Source organism: Acanthochromis polyacanthus, chromosome 21 (genome assembly GCF_021347895.1).
Source record: "Acanthochromis polyacanthus isolate Apoly-LR-REF ecotype Palm Island chromosome 21, KAUST_Apoly_ChrSc, whole genome shotgun sequence".
Classification (NCBI taxonomy): domain Eukaryota; kingdom Metazoa; phylum Chordata; class Actinopteri; family Pomacentridae; genus Acanthochromis; species Acanthochromis polyacanthus.
The window spans coordinates 29,538,976-29,559,901 of record NC_067133.1 but is presented as its reverse complement, the minus strand read 5'-3'; the positions used below and the strand labels follow the sequence as shown (position 1 = coordinate 29,559,901).

At 44.1% G+C, this 20,926-nt stretch overlaps 1 protein-coding gene across 5 annotated transcripts in view; it reads left to right on the top strand.

The window, feature by feature from the left end:
- cacna1ia (calcium voltage-gated channel subunit alpha1 Ia) overlaps window positions 1-20,683 on the top strand; it is a 241,021-nt gene extending 220,338 nt beyond the window's left edge. Inside the window, exons 32-37 of one of the 5 annotated variants that reach the window (XM_051940860.1) lie at window positions 1,858-2,319; window positions 5,566-5,715; window positions 12,109-12,243; window positions 15,036-15,237; window positions 15,936-16,174; window positions 16,614-20,683. In XM_051940860.1, coding sequence (XP_051796820.1) covers window positions 1,858-2,319; window positions 5,566-5,715; window positions 12,109-12,243; window positions 15,036-15,237; window positions 15,936-16,174; window positions 16,614-17,345 — 1,920 coding nt within the window. In that variant the 3' untranslated portion in view covers window positions 17,346-20,683. Of the gene's footprint in view, window positions 1-1,857; window positions 2,320-5,565; window positions 5,716-12,105; window positions 12,244-15,035; window positions 15,238-15,935; window positions 16,175-16,613 lie in introns of all 5 variants that reach the window. The other 4 variants (XM_051940859.1, XM_051940861.1, XM_051940863.1 and 1 more) reach the window with 4 other exon arrangements.
- The last annotated feature ends 243 nt before the right edge of the window (window positions 20,684-20,926 follow it).

Sequence of the window (20,926 nt, the reverse complement as noted above, 5' to 3'; positions counted from 1 at the left end):
ATCATGAGGAAACTGAAGATGAAGCGTGCTAGATGGCATCAGCAGTAATGAGAGGGTTGTCTGGACTGAAGGGGCAGAGCTTTCCATCAATCTACGTTCCAGTCCTCCAAAATGAGTTTCCTCTGCAGGCTGGCTGGGCTCACACTTAGAGAAAGAACGAGGAACTGGGATGTCCAGAGGGAGCTGGGAGTAGAGTCACTGCTCCAGCTGAGGCTGAGCTGATCAAGATGCCTCCTGGCCCACTTCCTTTGGAGGCTTTCCGGGCTTGTCCAATTAGGAGGAGACCCTGGAGAACCCCTAGAACTTGCTGGAGGGATTACATACATCATCAGGCCTGGGAACACGTTCAGATCTCTGAGGAGGAACCTGAAGTGTTGCTCCAGAGAGGGACGTCCGGATTCCATGGACAGCCGCTGCCACATCAGCCCGACCTCGGTTAAGCTGAAAAATGGATTGAAAATGGATGGAAGACAAACTTCTCTCATCTGTTCCATCTTCCTCTGACTGATGGACAGAAATGTGCTTCAGCACCGTGATCAAAGATTTCCTAGTTGAATGGAGTGACGGTGCCTCATTTCACACAAAATAAGAAATCACCAGCAGCTGTTGTACACCGAGGCTGCAGAGGGAACAGAGATTATGCTGTGGACCATTAAACACACTGGATACCAGCGGAGTGGACGGTAACGGGCCACGAAGCCGGCCTACGGGCCACAGAGGCTACCCCAAGAGTAAACCTCCATCGAGAGTAGTAATTAAGCATGGAGTGGCAACCGGGAGGAGAGGACATAATGAGGGAGAAAAGGAAGCACCAGTAAGAGGGAAGATGAGAGGAAGGGAAAGGGGTTAAAAGAACTGACCAGTTCTTACGCTATCTCCTCTCCAGAGGGAAAATTACAGCATTAATAAAAAAAAACAGGAACTGAGAGTGGCACGAGAGACAGAGAGAGAGAGTGTTGTTAAAAATGGAGATTTGAATGAGGAAGGAAGAGAAATATGCAAAGCTATAAGCTGGAGCGAGGAGGGGGCGGAGGCAGGGAGGGACTGGTTTTGTGAAGGAGCACAGTGTGTAAATGTCAAGCCAAATTAGACAGAAAGGACCAGCTCCAGCTCAGAGGGCTGAAGTTGTTATGTGTGGTCACAGCCTGGGTGAGATATGTGTACTTCCTCCAGAAAACACTTGTCACTTTGGTTCTGCTCTGCCTGAACTCCGCTGTGCACATGTTAACCAGAGTGGAAAACCACGAGAGGAATTTTCCAGAAGAGAAAAGAAAAATTTGCAGAGAAACAAAACGATGGAGTGTGAGATGAGATGTTTCCCAGCCATCCATTATTTATACAAAGCTTGATCCTCATTAGGGTCATGGGGGGCTGGACATAGGGTAAAAGTTCACCTGGACAGGTAAGAGTCTGTAACAGGGCTACACTTAGAGACTGTCGACAGTTTAGAATCACCTATTAACCTCAGTATGTTTTTGGATTGTGGGAGGAAGCTGGAGAAAAGCCAGCAGGGGTTGCACAAAGATCCCAGGCCCAGGTCAGGACATGAACCGGGGATTTTCTAGCTGCGAGGCGACGTTGCTAACCACCAAGACACTGTGCAGCCTGAGGAGTATCCCATCATAAGTAAAACTGGTCATTTTTAGGTGAAGAGAAGCTTTGATAAAGTTGTGCAATAAAAAGTTCAAAGCTTCATGTATGACTTCTTACCACTCCACTTTTTTATTGTATTTGCATTCGTTGCACGGTGCCTCTACTTTTGTCCTCTCCATGCATCTTCAGAAAACTGTTCTGTCTCTTCTGTTGTTTCCTTTCACCTGAGCCTTCTCCAACCTTGTCCCTGCCCTCCTCCCCCAGGACACATTGCGGGAATGCCCACCAGACCTGAACCAGAACACTGATGTGGACTATGCCTGCAATCCGAGCCTTCAGTTTATCTCGCCCATGTACTTTGTCTCCTTCGTGCTCACCGCCCAGTTTGTGCTCATCAACGTGGTGGTGGCCGTGCTGATGAAGCACCTGGACGACTCCAACAAGGAGGCCCAAGAGGAGGCGGAGATGGATGCAGAAATTGAGCTGGAGCTGGCCCAGGGCACCCTCTGTTGCATGGGCGCCCCCGGTTGTGGGGGTGGGGGGGTGGATAAAGGACTGGTCGTCGCCGGATCGGGACCTGGGAGCACCGCCGGGGGGAAGGAGAGAGGAGGCGCCCGAGGAGAGAGGGGAGATGGATCGAGGAGGATGAGGCACGCCGTCTCCTCAGCTCATCAAGGACCGTACGGATCCAGAGAGTCCAGCCGGAGCATGTACTCACCAGCACAAGTGAGTCCGAGCGTCTGAGAACAGGAGACTGCAGAAGTTTGTTGGGTGAAAGTGTGAAAGTTTGGAGCTTTTGTGTCGGTGCATCTTTGTGTCTGCAAGTAGGGATGTCTCAACCTGCAGGATCAGGCTGCTCACGGCCTGCTTTCTTAACATTATGGCTCATAATAAAACATTCCAGCTCTGTTGTCTCAGCTGTAATGCTTTGTTGTGCTACTTTAAAGCTAGATGCAGCACAGCAGCACAGAGTGAGAGGTCAGTCAGCAGGAAAATAAAGAAATTCAAGCTGCTCTAAGCCAAAAAATAAACAGATAAATGCCCATAGCTGCAGTGTTCGGCTGCATGATGCCTCTGAAGTGATGCTGCCAGTTGGAATTTGCACTTGTGCTCCATTATTTTTATGTCTCCAATGGGGACTTTATAAAAAGCTGCATAAATATCACCTTCCCTGCAGTGTCCACTCCTGAAGCACCTCCATCCTTCATGGTTGGAAGCTTCAGAAAACATCCTGCAGGCAAAAGAGTTGTTTAGTGACTCCACTGTCAAAGTACTGTACATGACTTGCTGTTTTAATCATTTTAACATCAGTCTATGAGCTGTAAGTCAACATGAATGTTGGATTGGACACAGTAACGGCGCATATTGGAGAGTAAAAGAGGGGATTGGTATCGAGGGCAAAAAAAACTAAAGATAATGGAGACATCTCTACTTGCAATTATTCTCTCTGTCTCTGCGGCTGCCTGTCAGTTTGCTTCTCTTTACACACCGGCAATGCATTAGTTCATGCAGAGAAAATTACATATTCGATGCACAAGCTGGAGGAACACAAAGGAGGTAAACAATATGTGGGTAATTTCTGTGCGGTGTTTGAATGGTGCTGATGTCAGAAACAGTCAGAGAATCATTGCCTCGCTTTTTCTTTTATTGTTAAATTTCCTGACAGCCGTATTGCCGGAGTAACACTCAGCCACTCGGTGTCTTTGTGTAATTCATTTGAACTTTTGTTCCTCGTCTTTTAGAGATTTTGTGAGAAGGAAGGCAGGCCAAGGAGGGTTAAACGTTTACACAAAGAGTGGGGAGGAAAAGACGAAGCAGATAAAAGGGACACCAAGCAGCGCCTTCCCACAGCTATTGTGTTAAGAAACCAGAATTAAAGGCGTTTTTCCAAAGTTTAACCAAACAACTGAAGCGATATCATGCAGATGAGAGTCAAAGCTTGGCCGTAAAGCTGCAGTAGAAGTGTGTTTTCTTCCCTGACAACAACCATAGCAACTGATGCTGTCAGCGAGGAGGGGTGAAAAAGTGTAATCGCTTATTCAATTCACCTTTTTTTTATTTAAGCGTTATTAACCTTCCGATAATCACTTGAGACTGAGTGAGTTTGCAGATGCACAGTTTTTACATCATAACTCCGGTGCCCACATCTGAGCGTGTGTGAGGGTCTCTTATTGAAGCTGGCAGTCAGCAGAGACACACATTTCCATTATGAGATGGCTAATGATAGCCTGAAACACACATAAAGATGACTCACCGGCTGCCACGAACACGCTCACCTTTGTGGAGCTAAACTTGGCTGCGTGGAGCCATTTTTAGTCCAGTGTTGGCTGACAGAGGAACTTAATGCAGAGCAGGGAGAACACAGCGGCAGCATCCTCCCCCTCTGCCAGGGAGGGATCCGCCCGATAATTTATTCACAGCACACTCTGACTGTTTGAGTTTAAGTGCAACCGAACAAACATTTTGACATATTCTCAAATCATAGAATGTGCATAACCATTCATAAAGCTGAGCTAGATTGGACGATATGTGGAGAATTCCATTCTATAAGAATTAACTTTTTTTAACTTTATGGTGCAACACTTGTAATATTGCAGAGGCGCTAAAGGAGACACAGGCAGAATAAGAGAGGAGCGATAGTAGCAGAGCCGGTGACGGTCAGATAGAGGCAGTAATTAATTTCAGCTCTCTCCTCTCTCTCTGTGAGCCTCCGTTCCCCGTAGACGAGGCCTATTGTTGTCCACTAATACAGTTATTAATGGAGGCCAGCACACAGGCCACCGCAGTCAATCAAACATTATTTTTATATTAAGCTCTCCACCTACACACAATCTCAGGGATGTGTGTGTTTTATCCATGTATGTACTGAGCCGCAGTCTGTTTGTCTTTTTGCCAAAATCCAGCTCTGTTTCATAAACCGCCGTGATTTAGGCGTATTTATATCACTGGGAGTACAGTAACCTGTCTCTTGAAAATTCTTAGCCCCCTCAATTCGAAAACATGAGTGCTGAGTGATTGTAATATAAGCGTGTGAGTCAGAAATGTGCGCTTGCATAACACGTCTAAGTATAGTCCTATAAGCAGCGTTGTAGAAATGTGCTATGGAAATAGGCCTGCGTGGGGACTGAAGAGGAGTGACCTTATTCCACAGCATCTTTTGGGATGCATCTGCTGATGTAATACAGTTATTTTATTTTTATTTCTCTGGGCTCATTGTGAAATACGACGCCCTGTTAGGAAAGACACAAATCATTTCCACAGTACTTTCCTTTTTCTGTTGGTAGTCTCCTTTTTCTGCTGCCAGATTGGTTTCTGGGAGGAAAAAAACAATCTGGCAGATGAGATTCAAGCAAGGAGGGATCATTTAAGTGGCAGAAAAGGCCCTGAGTGATTCAGCCTAAATTGCTTTAAACCTAATAATACCCCGAGCACAAAGCAAATGCTTAAATCTTAAATTGTTTCAACAAGGTATTGAACAGCCTAATTGAGGTGATATATCAAATGTAATTGAACCGCTCTCGCTGCTCAAGGCTTTGATAGTAAAATTATGTGTTAGTTGGCTAATGAGAGTGTGGAGTTCTGTTACTGAGGAGCCGTATTTTTTAATTTTTTATTTTTTTGTGCAGTATTTAGCCCTGAAGGCCAGCAGAGTAGGACAGGAGGACGTGTTCTGGTTCATCATGTCTGACACAAAGATGCTTTCTGAATTTCTGTGCAGGAATTTTAGAAACTGATGTGAAACTGACTCTTGTGGGGGTGAAAACGTGCACATGAGTGAGTGACCATGTGGACACAACGGGCACTTTGATAACCCTCACTATGGTGTATGCGTTTCCCTGCGTGTTTCTTTGTCCTCGCATGTCCGCATGTACACATGTTTGCGCCTGCGTGCATTCTGGTCTGCCGGCCTGCGTCCCGTGTGTGTGTGTGTTCGTGCGTGTGCGTGCGTGTGTGTGTGTGTATGTGTTCCAGGAGAGCCAGTGGTTGGACAGCGTATCTCTCCTCATCAAGGATACGTTGGAGGGGGAGATGCTGATGATCGACAACCTCTCCGGCTCTGTCTTCCACCACTACTCCTCTCCTCCACCCGTCTGCAAAGACTACAAGGGCCCCCCGCAAGAGGTACCACCCTGAACACGTGTTTATGCAAGCATGTTGGCAGCACTCACACTCACACACACACACTCACACACACACACACACACACACACATCACACACTCGCACACTCTGACACACACATGCGCGCGACTAAAAGGGTGGTTTTCACAGGTGTTAAAATCATCTGTTTGGCTTAAATTTGTGAGCAAAACAGAACCACAGGCATTAATTTATTTGATTAAATGATTAGTTTACATCAGGGGTGTCAAACATGAGGCCTGTGGGCCAAAAGCGGTCCTCCACACTGCAAAAACTCAAAATCTCACCTCGTCTGTTTGTCTTATTTTTAGTCTAAATGTCTCATCCCACTTGATTTAAGATAGATTCACTTCACAGGTGACATTTCAGCAGATGGAGGGACTTGTTTTAAGACAGTGCATCTTAAATATTTTGTGAAGTCAAACAATCTTGAAATTAACTTGTTTTAACCCTCTTGTCGTCCTGTGGGTCAAATTGACCCGTTTTAAAGTTTGAAAATGTGGAAAAAAATATTTCCACAGTGAAACATTTCACATTTTTAACATTTTTTGGGGGAAAATTTTGAATTTTTTTTTATGGAAATAAATAAATAAATAATATTTCTTTAAAACCATTTGGAAAAAAAATCAACCAAAATCCCCCAAAATTAGGATTTTTTGGAAAGATTTTTATCATTTTTTTGGAAAATATATACAATTTTTGTATTTTTTTTTTATTTCTTGTCAGATTTGGGGATTTTTTTAAAATAAAACTTTCAAGGGAAACTTTTAAAGCATTTTCTTCCTGAAGATTTTGCTTTTTTTTTATAGATTTGGGGGATTTGGTGCCGTAAATGAGGACAACAGGAGGGTTAATATGCCTAAGCTTGACAATCCTGGCAAAATATAGCATAAAATAAGTTTAACCAGCTAATTTTAAGATCTCAATATTCTAAATATCACATCTTATTTCAAGAAATCTTGCCAAGCCATTTTTCACGTGTTCTATTGGCAGATTTTTTTCACTTATTTCAAGGTAAAAGTTGCTTGAAATTTTTCTATTTCTTGTTTTGAGAGGAGCCTTTTTGCTGTGCAGAGGGTCCAATCCGGCCCTCAAAGTGTAGAAATTCCAGAGAAGACATTAACTGCAGATTGTAAATTAGTAAAACCATAAATTTAAAATAATTTCTAGACCATGACAAGTTGTTTTGACCATAAAGTAAAAACCTAGATTGTTGATTGTTCTCTTTTGTGTCTCATTTCTTTTTGTCTGATTTTCGTCGTTTGTCATGTTTTTGTCGTTTTGTGTTTACCTTTTGTCTCGCTTGTGTTTTTGTCTCATTTTTTGTCATTTTGTGCTTTTTTCATTGTTTTGTGTGCAGTTTTTGGTGTTTTTGTTATTGTCATTTTGTTTCTCTCTTTTGTCATTTTTGACAAATTTTCTTATTCTCACTGTAATTTTTTCTCAAATTTTTAGCCTGTTTTGTTTTGTGTTGTTTGTGTCTCATATGTGTAATATTTTTTGTCTTGTTTTTTGTCGTTTTTGTCTGACTTTTGTCATTTTGTTTCTCATTTGTCGTTTTTTGTTTCGTTTTTGTCATTTGTCCATTTCTTGTCGCTTTGTAACTTGTCAACTTTTTTGTTTTCTTATTTTTTTGTTTCGTGTTGTTTGTCTCATTTTTGGTCATTTTGTGTCTCATTTTTGCAATATTTTGTGTTATTTTTGTTGTTTTTTGTCTTTTTTTGTCAGACTTTAGTCGTTTTGATCAAAAAGTAAAATATTACATCATCCACTTCCAAACACCTGTGACTGAATGTTTTGTGTCTTTGTGGATAAACTGTGAGCTGGAAGTTGTAATGTGGAAATGATAAACTGAAACTGAATTTATTTTTCTTAAAAAATTTCAGGTTTTCATAAATTTAGTTCCTAAACCTTTAGTGTGAACTTTTTTTGCACCAAAACAAAGAAAACATTTGGAGTTGTGTTTTTTCTAGGCCTTTCTGCTGTAGTTTTACTGGTTCGGTCCACTGGAGATCAGATTGGGCTGAATGTGGACCCTGAAATAAGATGAGTTTGACTCCCCTGGTTTACAGAACCACTCGTAGTAGTTTGGAGTCCATTGGATGGATTGTTGGTGACAGGTTCTATCCACTGAGGTTTGCAGGGCGCCTGGAGGCCCATAACAACCAAACACGAGAGAATCGCTCCGTTTAATCACTCTGAATAATAATTAACATACTCCTACCTCAGAGGACAGAGAAACCAAACCAGCGTTGCCAATTTAGCAGGATTTGGTCGATTTTATGGCCCTTCAGCTGTGTTTCTTTTTTATTTAATAAGCCCAGCATCAAACCTGTCCTGGGAAATATTAGACTTTCAGGAGAGTAGCAGGTGAATCTGCAGTCCTCCTTGTTCTCTGTAACTGTGGTTCTCTGGGTCGACAGCTGAGCTCAGCGAGTTGTTCAGGTGGACTGTAATACAAGCCGAGAATCCATATAGTATTCTGGTTCTGCTAATAATCCATCCTCACCTCGTCTTGTTTAATTATCGAGCTTAGTTGTGTGGAAGGAGCAGCTTTGAAGCTTTCAGATGCATTAATGCATTCACAGAAATGAGGGAGCAAAACCATCATTGTTCCACCTGCAGGTCGTAATATTAAATTAATTCTGAGCTTAGATCCCTGCCAGGTGGACATACGTGTTTCTGTTTGTGTGTGACGGCGGGGCGTGTCGGATTAGAGCAGCTCTCCTCAGTCATGTAGAGATAAGACTGTTTTCATTCATTAAATAGTTTTTCCAATTAGAACTCATTCCTTGTTCTGAGATGCTCCAGGTGTTGGATGAAAATAAACAGTTTGAAATAATTTCCCTAAAAAAGCGTGACGGTAGAAATTTAATGCTGAAAATGTCGACTTTCCTTTGCAGACATTTGAAAGCAGCAGTTCAAGGTTTCATTGATTAGAGTGAAAACGTTGCATTGAAAACAGTGACGAGCAAAACATCATCGTCCTGAGGCCCCGACTGCTCTCACACACGTTCATGCACATATAACACACACGCATTCACACTTTATCATGTTTAGGACTAGACAGCGTGCATGTAGGAACACACACATGAACACACATTTGCATGTGGAAACACCACCGTTTAAAAGTTTGGGGTCGCTTAGAAATGTCCAGTTTTTTTCAATCAAGATACCATTAAATTAATGATAAATCCAGTGTAGACATTGTTAATATGGTAAATGACTATTCTAGCTGGAATTTTTAATGGAATATCTCCATAGAGGTACAGAGGAACATTTCCAGCAACCATCACTCCTGTGTTCTAATGCTACATTGTGTTAGCTAATGGTGCTGAAAGGCTCATTGATGATTAGAAAACCCTTGTGCAGTTATGTTAGCACATGGATAAAAGTGGGAGTTTTCATGGAGAACATGAGATTGTGTTTGTGACCCCAAACTTCTGAACAGTAGTGTTCAAACAGGGCTTCATTCATCACAGAGTCTGAATGGAAACGTTGCTAAAGTTCATGTCTCATGAAGCATGTCAGCTCCTCTATATGCCGTTATGTTCCAGAGTGTTCCAGCCCTTAATTACACATCTCACCATGAGATAAGAGCAACTTTCCATTCGTGCAGAAACATGGATTAATGAGGCCCGTTGCATGCACGCACACACACACACACACCACACACACACAGACACACACACACACACACACACACACACACATGCAGCCATTCCTGGTGACGTTTGCATGCACGCACGCACCGACGACCTCCTTCCACCTGTGCTTATATTTCAAAGTGTTTTGCAAACAGGAGCTCCTGTATAAAACACACAAACGTTCTGTCCTGTGCCAGTGTTGTCCATCACAATGACAAAGTGCAGCGGGTCAGCTCAGAAGAAGCAATAACTGGGCTCTCCACCTCCTCACCTGTCAGCCGTGCTTTCTGCCTGTCTGCAGACGCTGTCAAACCATCAATCTCTGCTCCCTCTTTTATATGCCTCCTCTCTCCATCGGTCCCCCCACACCTCTGGCTATCCCTCTGTCTGTCTCTGATTTAACGTATCTGATGTGGTTTGTTCTTTAACAGCAGACCTGCATATTAGGTGTGTTTGTGTGAGACAGACGAGTCTGATGTTCAGTGTTATCGTGTAAAAGGCGCAGCAGGACACCTGGGTGCAGTGTGTGTGACAGTGGAGGTATTCATCAGGTGCCTGTCTAAAAACACTTGGGATGAGCCACAGCTTGGGCGTGACTACGGCAGGCAGCAGCTCAGTGGAGCAGGGAAGGCCTCTGCCATTAATTTGGTTGCTAGTATGAGGAGGGATCCCTGGAGGGTGCATAAACACTCCTCTATAAAACCCACTGATGCTGTTTCTGGAAGGGCTTGTTCAGAGCTGCTGTCAAATGCATAAATACGTAAAGCATACATTCAAGTAGAACAGCAGTCCTACAGCAGGATGCATCGTCTCTGCACAACATCTTGGGGTCAGGCTTGGACCAACCTGCCTCCTCAGTAACTTTAAAAAACCTACAAAGCAGAGAACTAGCCCTTATTTAAAGGGAAAAATTGTTATTTTTGATGTTTTTGCACTGGAGAACTGTTTAAGGATGATGAAGTGAGCTGACTCTGGTGTGTGGAGATGTGCTGGTGGATTTCAATAAATAAATAGTCAATAAGAATGTGAGAAGATCCATGACACAATTGTTAGTGCTGCATAGATATGAGGTTTTTGATTTGTTTTTTATTTGTATCATTTCCAGAGCAAACATCAGGAGGGGCGCCTGTTTGTGCACGTGTGTTGTTGAGAAATATTACCATCTGCTTGCTGGTTGCAGCACATATGATTTTGGCATGAGATAGCAGCCGTGCACATTTTCTTTGCAGTCACATTCTTCTCCTCTCTGCCTCCCAGCGGTGCTGAATAGAGCGATGCGTCGCCTCGCTGCTCTCCGGCTGCAGTGGATGCTCTCACTACGTTCTCTCTATCTTGTTAGTGAAGTCTTCAGTGTTTCTGCCGTTACCTTTGGAAGCAGCTCCTCCTGTAACCATTGTGCTTCGTCCCTGGAGGCACAGCTGAGAATACAGAGCTGTAGTTTCCATTCCCTGTCGATAAATGTGGCGGCTGATGAGCTGTTTACTGTCCACCTGCTGTCACGTGTTCGTATGAGTGAGGGCCGGTGTTTAGAGATCCACAGAAAGGCTGCAGAGTGTTGGCTTCAATGAATGAGTTGCTGTGCTGCTGTCTGGCTTCCTTTCCTTGCCTCATCACATCTCTCTCTTTCTTGCTTTCTCTCTCCTTCGGGGCTTCGATAACGGTAATTTACTGCCTCATATCAGCCATGAATCTCTCTCTATGAACCTCTTTGTCTTTCTCGCCTACCGGCACGTGTTAATATATCGCTAACCGACCTCACTTCATTGGATTTCACTTTGCCCCTTTCAAGCAGGCCTTTTAATTCCGCTTTCCCGGCTATTTATTGCTCTGTCTCTTTAAAGAAACATTGCCTGAGCGCACCATAGCACCCCCAGAACCCTGAAATTCCACTTCAGCTCACTGTTTGCAGGTTGTTTGGAAATTGTGCACCAAAAGAAAAAAAAACAGAAAGTGCGACTAGAAGAGGAGTGGAGGAGCGAGGAGCTCACTGGAGGCTTGTGCAGCGATAATTTAAAAGCAATCCAGCAGCCATATGTGCTGAGTTACCTGCAGTCCTAATGAAACCATCCTAGCTGGAGCCAGCGTTGAGCCTCACTGCTGGTCCATCCCTGTGCTCGGTAATAATGCCTCTTAGGATTCCTGCACTATGAGGGAGAACAACAGGAGCATTTTAATGTATGTTTGAGGACACACAGTTGGCTACTGGTGTAGAATTATGTGGTTCTGGTGCGACTGCAAAATAAAAGCATCTCTTCACTCTGTCTTTCTTCCATATACATGCAGACAGAAACACTCTGCACACACTGCCTGGATATCTGCCTCTCGCCTCTTCCTTCACATCTTCTTTTTCCACCTGTGGAATACGTTTGATGATGATGACAAAGTGATGTTGCTGCCTCTTGAAACCTCTCACCCTGCTCTCTTTACAGACAGGTGCCTCGGCATTATGGCCGCTTTGAATTGTCAGCATCTGGTGAAGCGTATCGCTGCTCGGTGGAGGTTTTATCTCTCATATCTGTGTAGCTCATGTTGGCCTATAAGAGATACTGTGTAAACAAAGAAATCATGCGAGAGTCTTTCATATCTGTGTTCTTATAAATGTAAGATGCTGGAGTTGTGTTTGAGCCTTGTGTTAAGCGCTGGTGAGTCCATGTAAGTACGTCCAAGAAGTCTGTTCCTGTTGGTATCCGTTAAAGACGAGGATAACTGAAGGACGTTCTTTGCAGCAGATCAGGATGGCAGAGATTGAGCAGGCATCGCTGAAGTCGGAGCAGCTCTCAGACAAGTCGTCGTCCCCCGCCCTGCCGGACGACCTGAGCCTCGACGAACACACGGCCTTCCAGCTGCTGGCACAAGAGAGCGAGGTGGGTGTTAGCACAAAACATCCCACATCTCTTTATGGATCACTCAGAACTGGAGGACATTTATTCTTCAAAATGTTTGAAAAATAAACCTTCTCTTTTACACTTTTCTGCTCCATATTCATCAATAATAGGTATTGATTGGCTCAGCTTCCACATCAATGGTAGCATTTTTATTCTATGTTTTCTGTGCTGTTTGCTAACCCTACTCTAATCACAGTAACAGGGTTGCTAATCCATGCTAATGTGATCTTTTTCTCAGCAGTAGAAGCTAGATATTTAGCTAGCTGTTACTGCTGACCAAGAGGACAAACTGACTGATGGAAAACAGTCCAAAGAATGAGTCTGATCCTGATAATATGAGGTAGAGAGAGACATTCAATCAAGGCTAACAATGGATGAAAAGATGGAAAATAGAAGAGAGGACATAGCTTTGCTCTGCACATTCTTTAGGAAAACTGTTGGAGGATGGAAACAACAAAAACAAGACACAAAACGACAACAAGACACAAAATGACAAAAATGAGACAAAATGAGAATAACAAGACATAAAATGTCAAAAACGTCATCAACAGGTTCTGCTAACATGTTGTGGGACACGTTCCATGTTTAATTATTATTTATTGTGTTGATTAAAAATGTTCCCACAATACCAAGAGCCATAAATGAAAAAAATAGAACCAAAAAAGGAGATTTAAATTTAATTTAAACTGTTTTATTAGAGATTCAGTTTGGTCATCAGGGGGTGGGACAAGAGAAAAATGACATTTTAGGGGAACTCCAGACTTATTTGGTGTTTTTTGAAATATCTTCAATCATTCTTTTCTCCTAGTTGTTTTTTATAGATTTGGTCTCAGAACAAGAACATTTACACGACTACTGCATGTTTTAGGATTTTCTACATGAATTATTTGAAATATGATGGGTTTGATGCAGAATGTCCTCCAGTTCTGGAATGAGCCTTAAAGTTTCCTGTGAGTCTGAAATGAAAGACGGTGTGTCGGGAAGCGCACGGTTCCTGTCATTTTATCTGTAATTTGCAAGGTAGGTCTAGAAGTCATGCCTTTCAGGACCACCATGGTGTGATTTACAGCATTAAGCTATTTCTGCAGAGATATTAGTAAAGGATCTGATGTTTGATTAGTGGCAGTTCTCTGCATTTTCCCTGTGTTGGCATTAATTACTCAGAGAAAAACTCATCCCAGTGATAACTAGCACATAATAACAGGAAAACCTCATCAGACTAACTGTTCCTCAGTGACAGAGATGCAGAATAATGTCAGTACCAGGATACTCTAGCTGAGTTGTCTTTTTAACGCTGGATTTAGAGCCAAAGCAGATTCAGTTTTGTGGCAGTTTATCGTAAAATAAAGGCTTTAGAGAAAGAAAATGAAGCAGATCTCAGTGTTTAACTTTAGACCTCACTGGAACTTTCTCCTAATCCACCCATCGGCTGAGCACAAGCAGCAGCAGAGGCTCACTAATGATTTTTTAAAAACTTATTTGTATTTTTCCTTCTAGGAAGCACAAAGGAAATGACCCTCATAAAACCATTTTCACGGCTGTGTTGCAGGCTCTCTGGTGGTTTGCCGGCACAAACCTGAGGTTCCAAAGACCTCATTATCTGTTTCTGTCTATGTATCAGGGTAACTATCTTGTCTTTGAAGAACCCAGTCTCTCTGCACCACAGACCGCCTCATGAATAAATCTTTCCTACGGTCGCCATCCTGGGTGGCGATCACGCCGCCCTTTCTTGAACCAGCTCTCCCCCTTTCGACTTTATCATTTACGCTTCTGCTTCCTCAGCATTACCCCTCTCGTAATTGCACACCTGCCCTGCTCTGCACCTCCCCGCAGCCACACTATCTCCGTCCCTTATCATCCGTCCTTCCTAGATATCCTCCTCTGTAACGGGGTAACGCTTCTCGGTTCTGGATATCCAGATAAGCCTCCAATCAGCCTGCATGGCTGTGAGCCGCTGCTCATTAGAGGGAAGGGGAAACAGATGGAAAGAGAGAGGGAGGAAGAGGGAAAGGCAGAAGGTGAGAAAGGATGTAAGGTCAGGGATTTTATTTGTCAAGCATTGATTGGTTAAGAAACATCCGCTGTGTGTCGCCTGATTTTATCTCTCCTGTTGTGGGGACATAAATCTGTTTACAAAGTCACATTGTGGCGACTCGTCTGCCTTCTGGAGGACGAAAATCAAGTCCCACAACATAAATCATTAAATTTTAGTGTAAAACTCAGTTAGTGTGAGGATAAGTGGTACTAATGCTGAGGGTTAAGGTGAATCTGCAGGAAATAAGTCAATGCAGCCTCCTGTAAAGTGACAAAAACACGTCCATCTCCGTCTAGACTCAAACGTTCACAGTCATACATTTTTCCTTACAATATATAAAATTAGCATGACAATAACAGCTCATAATGAGTTCTCACCCTTTCACCAGCACCAAAAAGAAAAGCCAGAGGGACGATGTGAATCAGAGGCCATGTTTAATATCTGCACAGCGCCTGAGGGGAGTTTTTTTTCCTCTTCTCATTTTCTATCAGGCATGGTCCCAACCAGGAATTGTCACTTTACAATATATAATGTAAAACCTTTAATTGGCCCTTTGAAGAAGAAAAAAGGAGTTTAAGGCTAATTTTAAACTATGTTAATGATCGTCTTAATGATATAAGCTTTTTCAGAATTATAAATAGTCTCTAATTCAGCCTCTCCTTACTTTGTGTCTGTTTTATCCTCTAATCTGGATATTTGTTGTAAAGCGGCTGTCGGATCGTCTGTTCTCTTCCAGGGAAGGTGTCGCTGTGACTCCCGCAGCTCTGAGGAGGACGCTGGTGGAGGAAGTGCTGGCGGCGTCCTCCAGACTCAGACGGTGGTGCAGAGTCAGGTGCAGGGGTTGGGACCGCCGTGCACGGCCCTCAGCGTTGGCACCGAGATGGAGACGGCCCTGCAGGAGATGGAGCTGCAAACACACCAGCCTCACTACAGCCCTGGTAGGCAGATCTGGACACACTCGATGCACTGCAGCACCAAAACATTTTAGAAATGCAGTGTTTGTATCTGTGCTCAACTCTGCATTCACATACAATTTACAGCGACTATAAAAACTATTTACCCACTGTGGAAGTTGTCCCTTTTTACAGCCTCTCAACATTTACTCAAGGTTTGTTTTATCTGCCTTTTTTGACGAGCATTTACAAAGAAAGGCTCTTTCATGTCAAAGTGAGAACTCTTAATAGGCGCTGTAAGTGAAGTGGTGGGTCAAAGTCAGAGTAGAACTTCTTAAAAGACAACAAAGGAAACTTTGAAGCAAAAATATCAGAGGAAAAATTGGTTTATCTTCAAATTAAAGTATTTAAACAGCAGTGTTTCCAGGAAAGAAGTCTGTTCAGCTGCATTTATAGGTCTCAACAATGTATTTATAAACAAAGAGGCTACTTGAACATAGAATATGATTTGTGTTGGATTTGTGCAAATGTGCAGCTGGACTCATTTTTGAAAATTCAGTCGATCAAACTTAGTATAATTTTGATGTCAAATGGCATCATGTAGCACATATCTAGGTTGGACCAGCACCATTAAAAAATGTAAATGTATGTTTCAAATCTGCCAGCTTGTGTAGCTAAATTTATAGAGATCATTGACGGAAGGGAAACAAGGATAGAATTGGAAAGTGTATTCCCTCCTGAAGGTGGCGTTTCCAGCAGCAGCAGCAGCAAGGAAAGAAACAGAGAAGGAGGAGGAGGAGCCGGTGGTATTTCTCCTCTCTTCCATGTGCCTGCAGAGTTCTTCCAGCCTGCCGGAGCCTCCATCCCGGTTCCTCCCCGCAGTCGGAGCCTTCGGCTGTCCAGGGGCCTCAGGCTGACCTCCCCGGCCTCCTGGGCCTCGTTCCGCTCTCCTGGAGCCCATAGAAAGATGTTCTGTACGCAGGTAAGAGAAGAAACAAGACACTTTAAAACAGGTTAGATGACACTAGAAGCTCTGTTGAAATGAGCACCTTTCTACAGTTTCATTTATCAGACGGCTTTCATCCATAGCGACGTACATCTGAGAGTAGATCAACACCAGCAAGGACCTAGTCAGGATGAGAGCCATGAAAGAGGTTCTAGTGTGATAATAGGAGCATGGAGTCTACAGGCAGTGCAGACATAATAGGATTTTTTTTATTAAATTATTTTTAAAGTGCAAAGATGTTCAGTGAAGAGCTGGTTTTTAATCTTTTCTTAAAGACCATCTAACACAATGATGATTTATGAAGATTTTAGAAGGAAAGCATCGTTCAAGTTGCACTCTTAATGAAGAAGAGTTTAGGTTTGGATTTAAGTGCTGACTTTCTTTCTCCTCTCCCCTTTTCATCTTCTCTCTGCAGTATACGTCCCACAGTGACTCATCCCTCGCTACAGGGAGCTCTGAAGGCAGTCTTCAGACCACGCTGGAGGAAGGACTGAGCTTCAGCGTCTCCCCACCACAGAACCCGGAGCTGCCTTTGCCGACGGCTCCGTTGCCCCTCATGTGCCCCGTCCCGCTGCCTGAAGACAGCACCACCATCTCCTCTCCGGTCCAGACCCTGAGGCCGAGGCCGAGCTCGTCGTCGGCTCTGACCCTTCAGGCCACCAGGGGGCACCAGCGGAGCCAGAGCAGCGGGCGAGGCAGCACCAGCCCAGGCTACACCCGGGACGACTCCATCGACCCCTCAGACGAGGACCTGGGCATCGGCATCGGATCGTCCATCGGTGGTTGTGGCTCCAGCCAAGCGGGGAACAGCGAACACTTGTCGGAGGCGCTGAGCAGCCTGTCGCTGACGTCGCTGCTGTCACCCAGCTCCCTGGTCTACCCGGGAGGAGCAGTTAAGAAATGCAACAGCACAGGCAGCCTGGACCCAGGGGGGATGCTGATGTCTTCCCGGGGCAGGGAGGGTCGCAGGGAGATTCTGGGCCTGGAGCTCATGGATCCCCAGGGCTTCCTGGCCAACCCCTGGACGGGGGTATTAGTTGATATGAGACGAGGAGAAGGAAGAGGGGCGATAGGAGATGGAGAGCATGGGCTGAAAGCGAAAAGCTCAAGCCAAACTACAGTAGGGCCTTGTCGAAAAAACAGATGAAACCTGCTGTTTTCTTTTTCTTTGTCACTCCATTCCTTGGATCTAAACCCATTGCTGCCCCTCTCGCTCTCTCTGCTTCATCAGTGAGAGAGAGGTCTGATGACACATGATGTCCTGTATTCCAAAACCTCATCTAACCCCCTCAGTCCCTTTCTTTACATTTGTGACAAGCCCATGTCCTATTTTGTGCTACGCAGGGGAGTGGTCTTGGTTCTGGTTGGTGAGGAGGCCTGCAGAGTCGGGCTGAAGACGGGCCCGTCTAATCTCTGGAGGGTTCTGAACGCAGCGGAAAACCAGGAGGCCTGTTCATGTCAGGGAGTCAACAGGAGCAGAAACAAAAGAGCGTAAAGACCCAACAGGAAGTCTTGATGATGCTCTGCTGTAGTTTCCTTTTCTCTGTTACGGTTCGGGTTCACTGAGGTTGAAAAATACAAGAACCCAAACCCGAAATAGCTCCATGCTAACAGGGGCAGTTTGGATTTGTTTGTCTCAGAGGCAGTGCAGTGGGCGGAGGATGGGCCATGGCGGAATATTTCAAGGCGGAAGGAAGACTGGGAAAGGAGAGGGCAGGTCATTTGTTTGGCTGGAAAAGCAGAAAGCGGATCTAATGTCCATCTGTTCTGGCAGACGGAAACAACAGGTCTTACTCACTCTGGCACTGGACCTTCTGCTGAGATCAGAGTGAAATGTGAGGTGGAGGAGAGTTCAGGAATGTGTGCTGGTGGTGTGTGTTTGAGAGCACTGCCTCAGGTGTCCAAGGCATGAATTAAATCATTCTCATCGCTGCACCACACCTCTGTGTTTCTGAAACAGGAGAACGGCATTGACTGAGTCAGGCTCGGCACGTCTGTCAACTCGGCCGTCTGTGGCGGCAGAAAATGAAAAGAAATGAAGCGACTGCAGAGGTATAACTGTGCATGGACTGATTTGTGAAATTGGTTATTTTTCTTTCTATCTCCAGCGTTTCTCGCTCACTCATGAACACGAAGAAAATGAGTATGAAAGGGAGCTAAGTAGGACGGAGCTTTACAAACGCCATCAGAAGAAACGGGAATGTGTGCACGGGGCAGCTTTCAGTGCACCCAAACACTTCACCGTGATTCATGAAGCGAAACTTCAAGCACACTCCTTTTGAGACCACTTTCTCTCACCGTGTTTAAGGTTTTAAAATGAATGGACTCAACCACAAGTGTTGCAAGGGACCTCGACTGCATGATGGGATTGCATTTAATCAAGATTTTTATCTCTATACAGAAGTGTATCAAGATGTCAATGTTGGGTGATGACCATGTGATTTCTATTCCACTATTTTTGTAGAAAAGAGAATAGGCACGTGCAAGTGTTGCCGTTAGTCTGTCCTTATTTCATTTAACCCATGCAGTGTCTTTGACTTGTTGTCTAGGACTTTTTGTCTGCCAGTGGCTTCCAGTTTTATAACATTTTCTAAGGTGTGGACAGTGTATAAAACAACGAAGCAAAAAATTTCAAACAAAATCTGTGCGCTGAAGTGATTGTTCCCTCCAGCACATTTCTCTTTGGGAACACTGGTTCCTCTTGGATTTTCTTTCCAGATGTTGGAGCCTCAGAGGACAACCAGAGATGGGAACAGCCATATCCACTCACCACACGGGACTGTCTCGCTTCCTGCACACAGGGAACTTTGTTTGCTTTTAGCCTCCTATGCTAAAAACCACAAACAGCATAAACCATCTCTACGAAAGCTTTAATTTGAGAGTTACACCACAACATATCGATTCTGGGCACATTAGTGCTCCTTAAGCATGGTTTTGGGGATTGCAATAGAGTATGCTTTTTCTTGACCCCTGATGCACTCATCTTCTCTTCCCCATCTCTTCACACGTATAGTTGTAGCAACCCTTTCACACAGCATAGTTTGATATCGAAGCTGACACTGTAACGAACAAAGCTTTGCATCTTTTAATGCAAACTGATTTTGACTTCCGTCCTTCGCTTACGTGCTCCATCCAAAAGGGAGACGCTCATCTTTAAGCCTGATTTCTAGAGGTAGACTGTTGTATCCCCAGTGTTCTCATCATTACCTTACTTTTGAATTTCTCAAAAAAGAATGAGGTGATGTGAGAAAATCCGAGGGTTTGACCTTTTTTATCATGCAAAATCACTTTGATGACTATGTTTTATCACACGGTGTTGGGTACTAATGAGTGCGACGGTGTGCGTGTGCGTGTGCGTGTGCGCGTGTGCGTGTGCGTGTGCGTGTGCGTGTGTGCGTGTGCGTGTGCGTGTGCGTGCGCGCGTGTGCGTGCGTGTGCGTGTGCATGTGTGTTTATGACTTCAGGTGAAGTGATTTGCCTTTTCCTGAAGTGTCCTGTTTGTCAGTGAGGATACCTGAGGTTAAAGGTTGAAGAGGGAAGACACAAAGCAACCAAGGGCTGTTTTAGCTTCAAAGATATATCCTTCTATCTTTCTGAGACAAATCCTTGTGTCAATGAACATGGCATCAAAGGTTAAAGCCTGACTTACACAGCAATAAATGTTCCATGTGTATGCCCTGCGTAAAAGATGTCAATGTGATTTTTATCTCCTCAGAACACAACAGTATTCATACTGTCTGTTTGTTGCTTCTACTTGTCTGAACTTACAACCAATCAGATAGCACCTCTGCCCTCTCAGAGACCAGTCAGCTACAGAGATGGGCTCCAATTGGACAACATGAACAAATGAGGTTATTGAACTCAGGTCGGGGGGTAAAAACCACTAGTAAAACATTTTAAAGATAGCTGTAAAGTTGTGCTCAGGCAGAATACGAAGCAAATTTTTCACCTTGCTTTATTCGCACAAATGTGACTGCTGGAGTATTTTTCTGTACACGACAACCAGCTAAAGCAGCAGGCGTTGGCTGGGACGATGAGCAGTGTGCCTTCCTACAGGATGTGTGTACTACAGACCGACTTCAAAAACTCACCAGTTGTTTCTGTCATTTGCTCTGCAGACTTTTTTCTCCCGTCTCATGTGTATTCATGAGTACAACTGCTCGGCAGAAGCACACATTCTTTGCTGAAGTTTCAGCGGCTCTTGCGTTGTTGCTTCGATTCATGCTGCCTTGATCAAACCCGTCTCCACCTGTGCACTGCATCACTATGCAGTCCTGCTGCAACTAAAATTTGCTTCGCCTTCAGTCTGAACACACCTTAAGAGTGTACAATTCACATTTGTACATATCTTTGTATTTTGATCTGCATGTGTGCATTGCTGCCAGTGACCATGAATATATAATTAGTATGCATTTCATAAACTTGTACAGTTCAAGGGAATGCCCCATTGTTTTTGACTGCTGCTATGAAACCACTAAAAATCCATCTGAGTCAAAACAATGTTTTTCTTCCAACACATGATCAACAAGAAAAGCACTCAGAGAGAGCAGTCCTCCTCCAAGGCTGCTCATTCCTCCATATGTCAGAAATGCAGCATTTGTTTATTAGTTATTGATGATCAGACGTCACAGAAACATAGAATGTGTCCATTTAATATAGATGTACCCACACACTAAATGACCTTGCTCTGAGCACAGGCGTGTGTTATACATGTGTATGTTACGTACG